General features: G+C 42.5%; 1 protein-coding gene across 1 annotated transcript in view; it reads left to right on the forward strand.

Annotated features, from left to right (window-relative positions):
* METTL14 (methyltransferase like 14) overlaps positions 1–4,742 on the forward strand; it is a 39,932-nt gene extending 35,190 nt beyond the window's left edge. The window contains exon 11 of the mRNA XM_039542397.1: positions 3,077–4,742. Coding sequence (XP_039398331.1) covers positions 3,077–3,390 — 314 coding nt within the window. The 3' untranslated portion in view covers positions 3,391–4,742. The remainder of the gene's footprint in view (positions 1–3,076) is intronic.
* Positions 4,743–16,988: the final 12,246 nt, after the last annotated feature.

The following is a 16,988-nucleotide window of genomic DNA, read 5'->3' on the forward strand; positions in this document are numbered from 1 at the left end:
TGGAGTGGGGGTGGAGGGATAATTCCACCACTTGCCATGTTTGGGGAACTCTGCCAGCAGTGAAGAAGCATAGGAATTGTGCCCTAGTATTAGTCGTGGGCTATTGTGCCCCCTTCCCCCTCCCCCCCGCCCCTACTGATCAGAATAGGAGAGGCACTTGCAAGCAGATTGGGGTGTGTATCTATAGATGGAACAGTATACACACAAACAAAGGGATGTACCTTCCCCTCCCTTGCTGGAGTGGTGTATGGAGGTTATTCTGTTTCTAGGGTTATAACTTCTGCTGCTGCTCATGTGGCTACCAGTGAGGGGTACAGCGACAGACCAAGAATCCAGCTTAGCACTGCTTACTAGTAAGTTGTCTTTTATAAATGTACAGATATTTGTCTACTTTTTAAAAATGAACAAAATGTCATAACTCCAGGTTTACAAGCCTTTTTTGTACTAACTGTTTAGTATAATGCGTCTGTGCTTAAACTGTTCAGGCTCTCAGTTGGAAAACCAAAACATGTTATACTGTTTTAAAGCCATTTTGATATGTCGTTCCTCTGTTGTCAGACTTCATTTAAAAAAGAAATAGAGCAGACTCCATAGCAGCTTTGGAAAGTGAATGTCTTTTATTATGTGCAAGGCAGAAAATAACACTCACTGATGGTTATAAATTCTAATCTGTGTGAATATCCTAAAGAGCTTTTTAGACAGATGTGTCCCAGATCAGGTGATAGATTTCAAGTAAATTAAGAACAGATTTCCTCCCACATCACCAAGCAATCGCTAAAAAGCAGCCGAATCTGGAAAGTCTGTGGCAGCCATTGCTTTTAGAGGGAGAGAAATGCCTTTCTTTTATCATACATCAGACGTCCTCGTCAGCTCTAAATTTTCTTCCTCATTATTGCTGAGCTAATGTCAGATAAAATACTTTGATTGCTATGATGGCCTTTTACACCTTGTCAGAATCATGACCTATGTGTGGCTTCTTTCCTGAAAACTATTTTACCTTGAATAGCCATGTGAGCTTGAATGGCATTGCCAGCAATTTGACATGTCCCTGTATTGGCTCCAAGTCTAAAATGACAACATCCACTGTGTGCCTAGTCTAGAAATTACCAGTGCATGCATCAGACCTTTTGAGGTTACTTTAAGTCTAAAGTGTTGCACATTTCTTCTGTCATGGGCCCTTCCCTTCATCGCTTTCCTGTATGAAATGCAGTTTCACTGAGAAAAACATATTGACTTAGAATAGAATTCATTCTCATGCACACTTGTTACCAAGCTTTGCAATACTAGTAGATGCTATTTTAACCTTATAGGGCCTGATACGAAGTGGATTTTGGCAATCTAACTTTATTTGGTTTTAAAAAATCATTCTTAAGATAGTTAAAATCAGTTGACTCCGGCTGTTACTCTCACTGAATGTCATCCCCTGGTTAGTCACTGCTAAGATTGTGTATCCCATTAGTCTGAGCTTTGGATATTAAACAACATGTTCAGGGTAGTAACACATTTATTAAAAAGAAAATGCATATTTGCGAGGGAACTTCCAAAGCTGCAATCTCAATTGCTATGGTCTCTTTAAGTAGCTTTCTTATTAAAACAATGTGTTGCAGTAAATTGGGAGTAACTAATTTTAACTAAACTAGGGAAGTGCATTACACTATGCAGACATGTTATGCCTTGTGATTTGTAAGCGCTCTAAGGCTTGCTTATATTATAAAAACAAAATTAGTGCATTTGGGACGGGAAGGAGAATAATACAATAACTGCAAACATTTACACTCCAAAAGTGTAGTCTGGCTTCTTCAGTAACATGTTACATATATAACTAACCAGCTTCTGTTATATCTGGTCAACCTTCCACTGTTCTCTAGATGGTGTTCTCGGTCTTAATTTCATTTGTTACATGTCTTTGAGGGAGAGAGAACATTTCACCCTTGAGGCTTCTTTTGACTGTACTGCAGAAATTCACATAACTTTGTTAATCTCATGTTATATTCACCTACTGGGCTGCTTCTGTATTTTAAGCTAGTGACAAGCCCTCATGTTCTTTGGAACTGTATTGTATGCTTAATTACAATATGGCTAGCTCAGTAGAATAACAGTTGCCCCTCTCTTTTGTTAGTTCAGGCAGTGGCAAAAGTTGGCAGAGCACACTTTTGCTCACCAGTGATGATTAGCACTTAAGTAGCATTTTTCATCTTCAGAATGCTTTGCAAACTACTAACAAATCCTCACAACACTGATGGATGTAAACCTAACCCAGTATTTTTATTCCTTATTTCAAAGTTGGAAGCCTGGGGGGAGTGATGCAAAGTTTTAGTTGACCCTGGCAAAGGTCAGGAAGTTAGTATTAGAGCCTGGATTTTAATTTACTTGTTGCTAGCACTCAGTCCACTAAACCCTGTCTTTCTCATTAGTAAGTGATATAACTGGAAGTTCAATTTCCAGGAATTCTCTTCAGTGGGTAAAATACTGGACCACTGATATAGTGTCATGAGGTACAGCACACACTTAAACCTGAATATCTTTCTGTTAACTTCATTTTCCCTGAGTGGTATTTTCATTCTTACATAAATTACTCAACTTAATGACTACTCATTCACATACATGCCTGCTCAACCAAGTTGTTTGCAGTGTTGCTGCAGCTGTATTTGTCCCAGGATAGGAGAGACACAACGTGGGTGAGGTAATATCTTTTATTGGATCAAATTTCTGTTGATGAAAGAGAAGTGCTCTCTGGATCTCAAAAGCTTGTCTCTCTCACTAGTAGAACTTGGTCTAATAAAAGATATTACCTCACCTGCCTTGTCACTCAACCCAGTGTAAATTTCAAACTGAAATGCTCACATTTCCACAAGTTGGCAACTTTCCCATGCAGACTTCTTTTTTTAGAAGGGTTCATTGTTGGCTGCTTTGTATAGACCTAACAAAACTGTTTTTCAGAAAACACTGCTATCAACTCATAGCTTTAGCCAACATCCACATGAAGATGTTAAGAAAAAATGAGTTTTTATGTCCTTAAAGCATAAAATTCAGTTTGCTGCTCTTGCTAACTTTTTATCTTCTATTTTTTCTTTAGGCTGGCTGACTGTGGGACCCACCCTCACAAACAGTAACTTTAATGCAGAAACCTATGCCTCCTACTTCACTGCTCCAAATTCCCATCTGACTGGTTGTACAGAAGAGATTGAGCGACTTCGACCTAAGTCACCACCTCCAAAATCCAAGTCGGACCGAGGAGGTGGAGCTCCTAGGGGAGGAGGAAGAGGCGGGACTTCAGCTGGACGGGGAGAGAGAGGGAGAGAGAGGAATAGAACTAATTTCCGGGGCGAAAGGGGTGGATTCAGAGGGGGCCGCGGAGGTACCCACAGGGGAGGCTTCCCACCACGCTGATTACATTTCAGTCATTAGTTCTCCCTCTGGTCCTATGTCTCCTCTTCTCCATATCTTTTTTTAGTCTTGTTTCCACCGAGATGAGTCATTCCGGAGACTTTTTTAATTGATTGTGCTTTCTGCAAGCAGTTCCAGATACTTTGCCTGCCCACATCTGGCACATCACCTTACTTGGCAGGTGGGATCCAGCACCTGATGTCAATGAGCTAAAAAGCCTCCTGGCAGCTTTCATTCACCAGGAAGGAGGTCAGAGCAGACTGGGAACATCAGAAGGGTTTAGTTCCCCAAGCTGTGAATAGGATTTGAAGAGGAGTTACTTGCTCTGATCTTTTCCAACTTAGAAAAGAATAAAAAATCTTTCAGCTTTTTTCTTTAACGCTTCCCTATAAATGCTGAACAAATCCTTCCCTTCCCTTTTGTGGAGGTATCATGATGATAATACAGACTTGCATTGTATTTATGGAAGGAAAAATGGCGTGTCTATAATAGCATTTATTTCTTCCTCCCCTATATTCATAACTAACTAAACAGAGGAGTAATATTGAATAAATAGAGCTCTATTTTTTTTTCTATTTGTTTTAAATTTCCCCAGTCATTCCTGGGAGTAGTTTTGTAGTAGTTTTATTTTTGACTTGTCAAATATATTTAAAACATTTTTATCTTTGATGTTTGGACTGAAAAAACCAGAAACAATTTTATGTTGTCACTTGTAATGCTTCATGGAAAGCAAAAAGTGGCAGTCATCCATATTTGATCTAGAACTTCTGTTTACGTAGACATGCATTGTTTTAAAGTAGAGAATCTTGCCCATTGCCTGTTAACTGTCTTATTCATGACTAGAGAAAGCCAAGTTTTATTACAAAATAAATGCAGTATGAATAATGAAACAGCCCCAATGGAGGTAATATTTGGGGAAAGGGAGAAAGCCATAAAGAGGAAAAGTGCTTCCAGAGAAATCTGGATAAACTCCACCTGCACAAACAATGCTCAGTGACTGAAAAATTGTGTTTAAGCTTTGAATAGTAAGTGATGTGGGGATGAGAATGTCTTACAGAAAATCAGCTTCAGAATACAACTTCAAAAGAGAAAGTGATTCACCTTTATTGTAACTGTGTGGTATTTGGTTTTAGAAAAGCCAGCTCTGTAAATCATTTGTACAGTACTTGAAGCATATGAACAAATCCTGGCCCCACTGAAGTCCAGGGGATTTTGCTATGGATTTCATTGGGACTAGAATTTGGCCCTAGGACTCTTGTACTGCTTATCTACTGAACTTTTAAATGAATGCCCTGTAAAGTGGTGAATAATGAAATTTCTTTCAGTGTTGTTTTTGATAAACATCTTTCCTAATATTTTCTAGAATTATTTGGTTTTATTTAAATGCAGGTTTTATTCATTCTTCAACTTGCCTTTAAAGTTTCTAATTTGTTGGTTTTCTGCTTAGACAATTCAGCTTTCCTTTGTTTGTAAAGGAACAGAGGTTCCTATTGTCATTATGGATGAAATCTCCATCATTGTTTTGCTTAATATATTTTACACACACACACACACCCACCCACCCACTCTGTAATTTGGACAGTTTACCAGACTCTGATTTTAGTAACTGTAAATGACAATTGGTGATGGGTGAATAAATCTCTCCATTATATACATTGTACTTCTACCTGTGTCACATCTGCAAAGCTGAGGAGTGACTCGAAGTAGAAGTTGGTAGAGTTGGGGTCCTTGAATCTTTGATTTTCTAGAATATCAGTAGCTCATTTGAACATCAGTGATGCTTGTAGCGGATTGCATCTGGAACAAGCCCAGACTGCTTAATGGTTGTGTGCCACAACCTTAGAATGGTTCTTATTTTTCCCAATTATATTGTGCTCATCCTGTGTTGTTTTAGTAGTGAATATTGTACATGCTCAGCATTACAGATGGCACCCCCATGCTACTGAAAACAGCTTCTGTAAAGGTGAGGAGGAAAGTGATGTTAACCCAGTGCTTTCTTCCTCTGATTCTTCTTCCTCACACACTCCTTCTCTTCAATTGAAGAACAAGTATTCTGGCATCAAATATGAAAGGAGCATTGAATCCTCGATACTGCACTCTAACCTAAAAATAACTCTTAAAGGAGAACTGAGATGTCTTGCTTTAGTTCAGCATGGCGGAGTTGGGAAAACTGCTTAAGATGGGAAAGCAATAAATGTCTGTCAATCGCTCTTAAGGCTTTAACTGCCTTTGGATGCACACTGCTCCCATTGATGCCAATGAAAGTCCCATTACATATTGACAAACAACTTGCTCCTTGTTAACTGATGATGTTGACTCTCAGGAAATATGGATTCTTGAATGTCATCCTGGGCAGTTTTCTGTACTTCAGAGGTACACTAGGGCTGTGTGCCCTGTTGTGTCAGCACTGATACAGAACAGAGAGACTGTGTCTCCATGTGACAAGGTAGTACATTATCCATATTTGGTCTGTCCTTGACTGACAACATATGCAGCTCATTAGAGCTTTGTGGAGGTGACCTCCGTTCATGAGAAACTGAAGTGAGGATATACTCTTTCCAGATAGGCTATAAAAATGCCACCATTTGGTAACTTCTGATCACTCCTGGCCTGGGCCACACTACACTTGTATTCTGAGAGGAAAAGCTTTGTATCCCATTACTGATGGCCATCCAGTCTCTTGATAGGAGCATTTTCACAGGAGAGGGGTGATAATTGCACTCATCCATAATTGGCTATCAGGTGAGTCTTTTATCTAACATATTTAGCTAATTTGAGCGCTTCCCATTCTTGAAGACAGAACCAAACAAAGTTCTCAATTTCAAATATTGTCAAATGTTTAATGCCACCTTTCTTATTTCTGCAGCCTGTTTTAGTATAGCTGCTTAGTTCTTGTCATGTCTGTCTGTTCAGGAAGTTACTTGTAAAGTATGATCTTCAAAGTTCTATTTGTGCAGTATGTGAAGGATTTGACAATTACATGGGCTAGCCGCCTGGGACAGTTAAACATGCTGCATCAAAAGAATTTTAAAACATCAGTCGACTGCAAATTGTTCTCTGTAAATCTAGCCATCACTTTTGCTCACATATGCTGTCACTTGTAATAAATTTGCTGAAATGTTATATGTACTGTTAAATTGTTTGAGGGGAAAAAAAAAAAGGAAAATGTTTTCAGAATGTCTCTCCATGAAATAGTATACCATTAGCACAGCCTGGTTATGTATAACTGAGATATGTGGCCTACAAGGGGTGCTAACACAATGTATGTATTTCTACAGTGATTGCTAGAGATTTTCCAAAGGTTCTAGTACTTGTGGAAACTTAGGATGTGTCTTTTTGGTACTTTATGTGAAGGTACTGGTGGGTGAAAGACATTTGTAGGAATTTGAGGCTTGTAGGAAGGCCTTTGTCATCATTTTGTGACTATAACTTCAATTTATGTTGATGTAAGTCCAGTAAATGCACCAATGGAAGAACAGTCTTTGGCCAGTCATAGTGCAGGTGGTGAGAGTTCCATGGACCAGCCACAGTGCAGAGAGCTCTGTAGATATACTAGCTCTTTGAACATGGACTAGGATTGGTTGGCTTTTTCTCAGCCTGTATGTAGGAGTTAAAAGGCGTATTCTGTGGCGATGGGGTTCTTGTCTCTCTCCATAGTTATATCATTATAAACAAGAATAACAGGAACCTCATGTACACAGTCAAGTGAAAACTTAAAAATCTAAAACTGCTGAAATAAGATTTAAGTTTGTGAAACGGACAATAGCACATTTAAAAAGAGAGAGTATCCTCTGCCCCTAATACTTATTCCAATCTGTTATGCATCTGGAACCTTTTATGTGCAGAGTACTACCACCTTAAACTAGGAACATCTGCTTGCCAGTCTTGACCTTTTGGGATTTGTTTATTACTTTCCAGCTTTCAAAAAAAACTCTAAAGTTTAGAAGCATTTTTGTTCTTTAAGATCCAGACATTGTTGTAATCATGTCCTTGCAAGGGATTGGAGTCTGATCCTATCTTTAAGGTAACTTTGAATACACTTGAGAGGGTTAAATGGCATTCGATCCAACTGCAGTGAATACATCTGTTTTGTTTTTTTTCACTAGCAACCACATTGGATCCCAATGAAGAAATTAATTTATCAAGATTCTTCCATTGGCTTTAGTGACATTTAATTTCAAAGGATTAATTACAGTGTTATGAAAACTGTGGCTAGGGGATAGGAAATGTCCATTCATGATTATATCAAGAACACCCTGAAAGTCTTCATTTTGTTATGGTACAAGCATCTGCTTGTCAGTTTTATCCTTTTTTGACCCATTATGATATATTCTCATAGGGATTAGAGTAAATAAAAGCACTTAATAAATGACACCACCTATTTTTGTATACAGTAACAACTGTTCCAAAAAAAAAAAAAAAGGTTTGTATGCTGAAAAGCTGCACCAAATTTTAGCCAGGCAGGATATTTTAGTAAGGATCTGGAGTTTTAGTTACAATCAAAAAGATATAGAAGAGCCTATTTAAAGATGGTTTAAAATGTTGAGAAAGTTACCTGGTCTCTCTGAAGTATAAGTGGGCTTTTATTAGTCTGATTATTTTTGGTGGTATGTGGTATTTTAGTGACACCTATAGTTAAGTGTGGCCAGCGTTTTCTATTTTAAGATATTGTTTGCAGTTGCATATAACTTTGCCAAAGTTAAACTGTTAGGGCTGAAAATTCCCATCTGCTTTGTTCACAACTCCATTCTGTGGAACAAGGACTTGAAATGTGTCAGGGTGGGATGCCTGTTTGCCCTTCTGTTACAGAAATGTTTGCATGTGGCCTAGTTATAGGCCTTTGAAAAATCTGTATATGTTCAGTAGAGACTTGTTAGAGATTGACAGCTAAATTCTCTGAAGCATGCTCCAGCCCCTCACAGCTTCTACATGCCAACTGGACTGCACATGTGCCTTCCCTATAGAGTGGTTGAACATGATCCATTCCAGGGCTGCAGTGGCTGAATAGGACTTTGCAATTGTTCTGGTGGAGGGAGAACAGGGAAACTTTTTTTTTTCCTGTGTGCCCAATGACTTCCCTACTGCATGTGTGGTTAGTGAGGAGGAGGAGTTGGCTTGACTTGACTGTAGAAAGGTGAGGGATGGAGGACAGACGGGGGTAGAAGCTGGCAGGAGGTGGAGTTCAGTGACAGGTGCTGGAAAGGGAAGTGACAGGAGCAGAGGGGGATAGTAACAAAAGGGAGAGAACTGAGTAGGGGGAGAATCGGAGTGGCAGGGACTGTAGCAGAGCAGGAGTCAGGCATGGCGGAGCCGGGAGGGATAGTCACAGGGGAAAATTGGGGAGTAAGGTCGGTAGGAGCAGAAAAGGAGAAGGAGAGGGACAGGGTGGAAGGGTCTGTAACCACTAAAGCACACTCCCCTACAGGACCTGGAAAGGAACCCATTTTTCCTTAGTCTCAACTTTCTTTTGCTGTCTAGCAAACAGGTGAGGAACCCACTGGTAAAGTATGTTTCCATCCCACTCTAATGGCAGGTACACATAGAAGATACTTCATTAATTCAGGTGGCAGAGGACTGGTATAGATTTAAAGTTCCTAACCCTGCTGGTGGCCCATGTGGGGTGTTCAGGATGCCTGCACAGGATGTCATTTTTTTTTTCATTTACATTTTTAAAATTCAGGAAGCTATTTCAGAAATACTATGCTAAAAACATTTAGGTTTGTAAAGCCAAGCACTCAGAAGTTAGGAAATGCCAAAGTTAGGTTCCCTGTGTAACCTTTAGTGTGACATCTTCTGTGTATGCATTATGACACAGTATTTCATTACATGGTCACATACTGTTTTTTCCACCGGATTCCTGCCTCATTCAGTGAAAAGGATGGACTGCGCTTTGGGAGCAGTAAATAAGGGATCTGTAGGACCCCTGTCTCATTAATTGTGAAAGTTGGAAAGTGTGGAAAATGAGGCAGGGGTCCAGTAGGAAGAGAAAAGGTAGTTCTGTGCTTCAAGCAGTTGAATACCTCCGCAAAGAAGTGGGTTTTATCCCTGCTTCTACCACAGAGTTCCTATGTGGTGCTGGGCGTGTGTCCTAAGCCAAAATGTTCCCAGGCAACCACAGTTAGTTCCTTATTTTCTGGGTACCGAATCCTGAGGACTGATATGTATCAGAAGTGAATGCTCCAACTCCTGCTAAGGTCAGTGAGCTTTACTCTGAACGTATAAAATGCTAAGGCTGACAGCTAGCTGGCAGCTACACGCTGCACACTTGCAGCCGCTGCAGGCAGCGCCTTGCAGCGCTGCAGAGTGGCATTTGCAGTTGTGAACACACAGCACTTTGCAGGTGGCGCTTGCGCAGGCTCCGCTGGGAAAGGAAGGTGCGTGGGTGGGCATTGGTTGGCGCTTCGTTTTGGCGTGGTTCGTGCTTCTGCAGTGGATTCCGGCTTGTCATATTGCCATTGTGAGGCATGCTTCTGTTACTCTCTCATTTCTCTCGCGATTTCTGTGGCGCAGCGTTCTGCTCTGGCCCTGACTGTGATCTCTCAGCACTGTGTTGTCACCAGCTACAGGCTGCTGAGGATTTGGCTTTGAGCTCAGCAGAGAGTGCTGTCAGGCAGTCCGGATATATTGTTGGATCCAAAGTGACAGTCAGGTGAGCGAATGCTTTATCAATATGGATGCCAGTGTCCGAACGCCGCTTTGGGCTCGGAAACAAGCAAGCACAACAAGCACTGAGTGAACATGGCGCTCTGGGATGATGAGCAGTGGATGATGAACTTGTGCTGCGTCATGGAAGTCTGGGATGATGACAGTGGGACTGGAACTTCGTCTGACCGAAAATCAGGAAGCCCAAGAGTGCTGCTGGACTGCCAGAGAAGAAGGTGCGCAAACGGGGTGCTGGTGGCTGCCCTGAATTGCAAAGTCAGCATGTGGCGCAAGGAGGGGTGCCAGGAGACCGTGGGAAGTGACGATGGATCAGTTTGAGGCAAAAGTTTGGTTGCAAGGCAATTGATAAATCCTGCTGGCGCTGGGTGTGGAGCTGGGTGTGTCGGGGACTGCTGGGATGGCCGTGACTGATTGTTTGGTAACTGTGGAAATGGGTTGGCAGGCGCATATTCTTTCCCTGGCCCCTGGATATTCCTATTCTGGTGGTTTCCTGGCATCTCTGTCTATGGTTCTCATGCATTCGTTGGTCACAGCCTTGCATTGAAAGGTCAGACAGGCTGGCCTGAAGGTGCATGAGCAGTTGATCTTTCGAACAGGCTGGCCTTCAGGAAGATATGCAGCATCTTGCACCCAGACAGGAAGCAGATCACAGAAGATGATTCTAGCCCCAGAAGAATGCCCATTGTTGGGGACCCAGTTATGTGACTGCAAGTACAGGGGCCTTTGCAGATACCTTATACAGTGAGCTTTTGTTGGAGCAAAGACCGGGCGGACTACAGGCTGATGGAGTGCAGAATGACTGATGTTTGAGCTGGAATGTGTGTATGCTTTTGGGCGTTGCTTGCACATGGCAAGAGATGTGGAAGCGTAGACTTTGGGAGGGAAGCTAGTTGAAGAGTTGAAGCGGGTGCTGGGTGAACCATTCAGTGTCAAGAAGACCAGGCTGAAACATTCCTGAGGGCATATAGAGAGAGGGAAGAGGAGAGCAGGAGAGAGCCAGACAGCAGGGCTTCAGGGAAGAATTTGAGGCTGATGAAGGATGCCTTGGCTGCCTTGAGGCATTTGATGGGTTGGTAATGTTTGCTGCCTTGAAATTCTATCCATATGAGTGATCTGCATTATATGGGATGTTATTCTTTCTTTTATAGGATTATTGTGTTCTCTCTTTACTGCTATTGTAAAGACTGTTTTATCTAATAAAATTGAAAAGAAAAAAAAGAAAAAACTTCCTTGACAAAAAGACAGACACACAACACTTCAAGAGACAACAAGGGCAAGGGTACACAAGAGGGCAAGGGGTGGTTGGTGAACTGTACAGTCACAGTTATATGCACTATGTCTGCATGTGCTGTAATGATAATGCATGGTGATGGGGTTTGGGTGCAATGGGTAGGGTGAGGGGTGATGGGGGTATCAGGTGAGGTTGGGGGTGGTCAGGTGTTTGAGGGGGGGCTTGAGGTGGGCTGGTGGGTGAGGCTGGTGGTGGGGGCTGCTGGCTGAGCACAAAGCAAGGCACTGGGGCCGGGGGGGCGGGGGACAGGGGGTTGTGGGGCTTGCTGCACTGGTTGCAGGGCAACGGTGCAGCAGGTAGTGAGCGCATCCGCGGATGCTCCAGCCTCCCTTGCCGGCTGCTCTCTTTTCCTTTTCTCCACTGCTTGCTCTTGCTTTCACGCTTTTTCTCTTCTCTCTCTCTCACTCCTTGTCTTTCTTTCTCAGTTTTTCTTTTCCAGCATGTCCTCTTCCTCTTTTTTCCTTTTTTTTTTTCTTTTTTTCCTCTTTTTGATTGTTCAAGCAATCAGTCCAGTCACAGAACACACACACACACACAAGACAACATCACACAGTACAACATTTAACACCACTATGAATTGTACTGAATCACCCAGATCTCACTTCTCACATTGCAAGTTCTCATCTCTCACTCAAAACAAAACACAAGCAACAGAAAAGGAGAGTGAGGTGAAGCTGTGGGGAGTGAGGAGAGGAGTGTGGAGGCTGCTGAGAGGAGAGGAGCTAGGGGGGTAATCTGGATGCTAGAGGTAGAGATCTATCTATCTATCTCTTATCTCCTCTCTTCTCTCTCACTAAAAGAGTCCCCAACTTTTGAAGATGCATCCTTAAAGATGTTTCTATGTTTCAGTCCTAGAGCAACAGCGGGGGAACAGCGCTGAAGATTTTAGGCTGTCGCCCGGGAGAATGCGTCCCCGGTGCCTGTGTGCAGAATGTCCGCCACACCGCGCGGAGTGGGACGACACACCGGCTGGACACACCCTGGCTGAGTGGCCACGCCCTGCGCAGGCGGCTCTTTGCTATCTTATTGGTCTTTGCTGAGATAGCATGAGAAAGATTACCGCGACGTGATAGACCACATCCACATCTCCATGCCATCCATCCACATGCATGCATGCATCCAACCCCCACCCTTCCCAAAAAGAAAAGCCCCACCCAGAAACACCGCTCCCTCTGCCTGTCCTCCTCTGCTGTCCTGCTGCTCTGCTGCTGCTTGCTGCTGCCTGGACTGGCTTCTCCCTGCTGGAGCCTCTCACTGTGGCTGCTGCTCCCAGGAATCATTTCCCCTTCTCCCTCCATCCACTCCTCCCCCTCTTCCCTCTCTCCTCCCCCCCTCCTCCCTCCTCTCCCAGCCCTGCTCCCCGTCCATCGTTACCCCCCTCACCCCCAGTCCATTGTCCCCCAATGTTGCAAAACCGCAAGTAAAACGGGCGGATCCGGATCTGCGGATCTCCTCTCTCTTCTTTGTAAGCAGCACTCTCCAGCTTTTTGACTGCATGCCCATTTGCGCCTTGCGTCCCGTCCGCCCTATCCTCATCCCTATTCCTATATGCTCTGCTCAAAATTCTACGATTCGAGCGCAGCTGCGGTGCAACTGAACGCTGCTCCCACCCACAACACTGGTGAGGTCCTGCACCACTGTGCCCATGCTGGGCTGCGTTTGCCTGCGTGGCCATGGTGGTTAGTAACCTGTACTACTGAACTTAACTGATAACACCACTGCTGCAGCAAACAGGAAGGAGGAGGGAGATTTTTTATTTTTAAAGGCATTCGGGTCGGGTCACCTCAGGAGCAGTAGAGTGCAAACTGATGTGCACTGGCACTGAGTGGCTGAACAGAATTCTGGGGATTCCCTGGATGGAGGTAAGGACAGGGTGAGTGTCCAGTGCTCCACAGCTGAGAGGTGTCAGTGCGCTCAGCTTCTACCCCTACCCCCCCCCCGGATTTGTTTTTCAGCCAGCGCTGCTGCAGCCAGTTGCGCGCTGCAGCCCTGCAAGTGTGGACGGGGTGTTAATTGCAGCGCTGGAAAGCCTCCACCAGCGCTGCAACTTGTAAGTGTAGCCAAGCCCTCAGTACACTGAAAAACCAGGCCCAGGGCTTCCCAGATTGAGTACCCAAATTAGTTGATGCTTCTGGCAATTTTGGCTTTAATCTCTGTGCCTCTATATCCCATGTGTAAAATGGGGATAATGTCACCTGTTGTATGACTTTAGATGAAATAAATAGGTCAAAAGTGTTAACATAACTTCGTCACTGTCCAGGATTAAACAAGGTCTAAAGTTTCATATACAGAGACCTCAGCTTGTCCAATACTGTGGCAAAGCAACCATTACAATCCCTTTTAACTTTTTATTACAGATAGAGAAGGAGGAAAAACAGTTTAAAGCATTGGACATATAAAGTGTTAGGTAAGGCTTTTCATTTTAACAACCTTTCTTGTCCCTTTTCCCTTTAGTTGGGGAGAGTTACCAGGAAAAATAAACCCTTGTCTGACAGTCTCTTAGATGGTATTAAAGATCATAATTGTCCTTTTGAGGAAAAGAGAAGTTAATTGAGATGGTCAGGAACAACTGCTGCTGTTATACTGATCTCATTTCATTTCAGATGTTTGGGGACTCAGCTGGAGCTGGTAGGGATGGCCATGTCATCTGGATCCCTGTGTCTGCCCTGATCTGGTCAGAGCTTTCCTTAGGATAGGGATGAAGAAGGGAGATGGTGGGGGTGATATCCGTGATGGTGAAGCTCATTCCAGTAGCCTCTGTTTGTCCCCACCCTCCCCAAGTCTCTCTTATTTTTTTTTTGGTAAGGATAAAGCGAATGGCAGATGGAATAGCTCACCTAATTTTTTTTCTACCAATTAAGCCTAATATCTACCACACAAATTTTCGTTCATTAATTTCTGGTTCCACACCTACTGTTTTTAGTAAGCATAATTTTAAGCATCTGATGAAGTGGGCTGTTGCCCACGAATGCTTAAGCTCAAATAAATTTTAGTCTCTAAGGTGCCTTTTTTGTTTGAACTAATTTAGTCTTTATGGTTCTCCTGTGCCTGTTTATAATATTATTGAAAGCAACTTAACAAATGTTAATGGAAAGTAAGTTATTATAGGTTATTGTAACATCTTCTGAACTTTGATATACTTTTTACAGTTGAGCTAACAATTAATGAAAATTCATCTGCCCAATAACCAGAACATAATCTCTCTTTTTTTTATGGACTAATTTTGCCTAGGATTGGATATTTGTTCCTAAAATCATATTTATAAAGAAAAAACATAACTATATAAAGGAAAAGGGGTGGGGGGAGTACTTGGTTATATTTTAAGGTTTGCAAATTCCTTATCTCAAAGTTGGCATTTACAAATCTTACTTGATTACATATTAAACTTTCCAGATGTGAACAAAGCGAAGAGCTTACAACTCACTTTATTTGTAGCTAAAACAAAACTTAGAGCTGCAGCTGTTATGTCTGTAGGATGTTTTAGAACAAACCAGCTTTTATCACTTCTTTGGCTGTATGCCCAGAATGGGCAAAGATGGAAAAAACATTCCCTCCTTTTTGCTGCTTGTACAGTTAAAGCTATACATTTATACAAACCATGAAAATTGTATGCATTAGTGGTTAAACTTGCTCACTTGTAGCCCTGATGGCATTTTTTCCTTCAAGCGTCTTGTTGCCTTCTTTAAACAGAAGCAACAAAATGATGTTCTTTCAGAACCACTTTTGCATTCGTGAGTTATTAGTAACACCCAAAGTTGGGCAAAAACAAAACTTAAAAAAAAATAAATCAAGTTTGGTGTTGAAAGAGCCCTCTGATTTGGTGGTTTTGAGTTATTTTTATTTATTTATATTTTTTACTGTCAATGTGATAGCAGCCTTGTATTATGTTGGTATTTTGTTAACAAGGGGGGTTACCCAAGATGTTGTTTTAGGAAAAGTTTGCTTTAATGACTTAACTTTCAACAATTTAAAACACTATTTTTACAACTTTTGCTTTTTCTTAAAAATACTTTTAAGTATTATTTACTACAAAGCACCTGACCTCATAGGAGTGTGTGTGGTGAAGATAAATTCAGTAATGGTTCATAAAGAACTAACATACCATACAACAGCCTATGAGGAAATCAATAACTTTGTATTCAGTGCAGGGCTTGGATGGTGTGTAATACATAAAGCCTGGGGCCGCACACCGTGAATGATGAGGATATAAAGAAACGCTGGATAATAATCCGTTAATTGAACACTGTTCGTGCTGGGCAGTGGAATGAGGCAGGAGTCCTGGGGGGCCAGGCGAGGAGTGTGATCCTGTAATTATAGACTGTCATAATGCGCACAGGGGCCAAGTTTAGGTTCCACAGGCAATCTTAATACTGACACTGCCTAACTTCTGAGTACTTAACTTTGCAGCCTTAAACTTCTGCTAATGTAACTTTTGTGGCTGTTCAGTGCTATATTAAAGAACAGTATCCACAGGTTTCACCGGGATATATGATGAGCATATTTGGCTTTGTTCCATCAATTGGTGAACAACTATAAAGCTTACCAGGGCCCAATACCCCAGTTCTGGGCCTACATTGCCAGCGGCTGGATGCATTTTTGGCTCCCTTCTGGAGCAAGGTAAGGATTTCCCCCCCCCCCCTCCCTTGAATATTGAGGTTCCAAGGGAATGTCAGGACAGCCTAATGTAATCTTTTTAAATAGACGCATTTAGCCCAGTTTCTTTAAGATTTAGTGCATCCGGTCAAGTCTTATTAATCTCTCCTCATACGGCAGCCATTCCATGGTTAGGGGTATGGAACGGCTGCCGTATGAGGAGAGATTATTAGGACTGGGACTTTTCAGCTTGGAAAAGAAATGACTAAGGGGGGATATGATAGAGGTCTATAAAATCATGACTGGTGTGGAGAAAGTAAATAAGGAAGTGTTGTTTATGCCTCCTAACCCAAGAACTAGGGGTCACCAAATGAAATTAATAGGCAGCAGGTTTAAAATAAAAGGAAGTATTTCTTCACACAATGCACAGGCAACAAGTGGAACTCCTTGCCAGAGGATGTTGTGAAGGCCAAGACTATAACAGGGTTCAAAAAAGAACTAGGTACGTTCATGGAGGATAGATCCATCAATGGCTGTTAGCTAGGATGGACAGGGATGGTCTCCCTAGCCTCTGTTCACCAGAAGCTGGGAATGGGAAGGAGATGGATCACTTGATGATTACCTGTTCTGTCCATTCCCTCTGGGGCACCTGGCACTGGCCCCTCTCCGAAGCCAGGATACTGGGCTAGAGGGACCTTTGGTCTGACCCAGTATGGCTGTTCTTACGTATGTAAGGGACTGCATGGGCAAGGGCTGTTCTGTGCTATATCCTAGACTTTTCACCAGCTATGGACAGGTTCATTAGGAGGTAAAAGCAAGAGCTCCTTAGCATTCAGATTTATGTCACTTCAATCACCAGGGACCTTACTAAATGGGCTATCTGTCCTTAATTCATACAGTGGGTATGCAGAGGCCTCTTAAAATCTTATTTTTGACTTCAGCTGTCTTGGGTTGCTGATCTGACCATTAACTACAGTCTCTTTAGGGATGGGGTTTTGTTCACTCCAGCAGTCTGTCCCAGCTCAACACTGCTTTGCTTTCTTCTTCCACTTTG

Source organism: Mauremys reevesii, linkage group 5 (assembly GCF_016161935.1).
Source record: "Mauremys reevesii isolate NIE-2019 linkage group 5, ASM1616193v1, whole genome shotgun sequence".
NCBI classification, from domain to species: domain Eukaryota; kingdom Metazoa; phylum Chordata; order Testudines; family Geoemydidae; genus Mauremys; species Mauremys reevesii.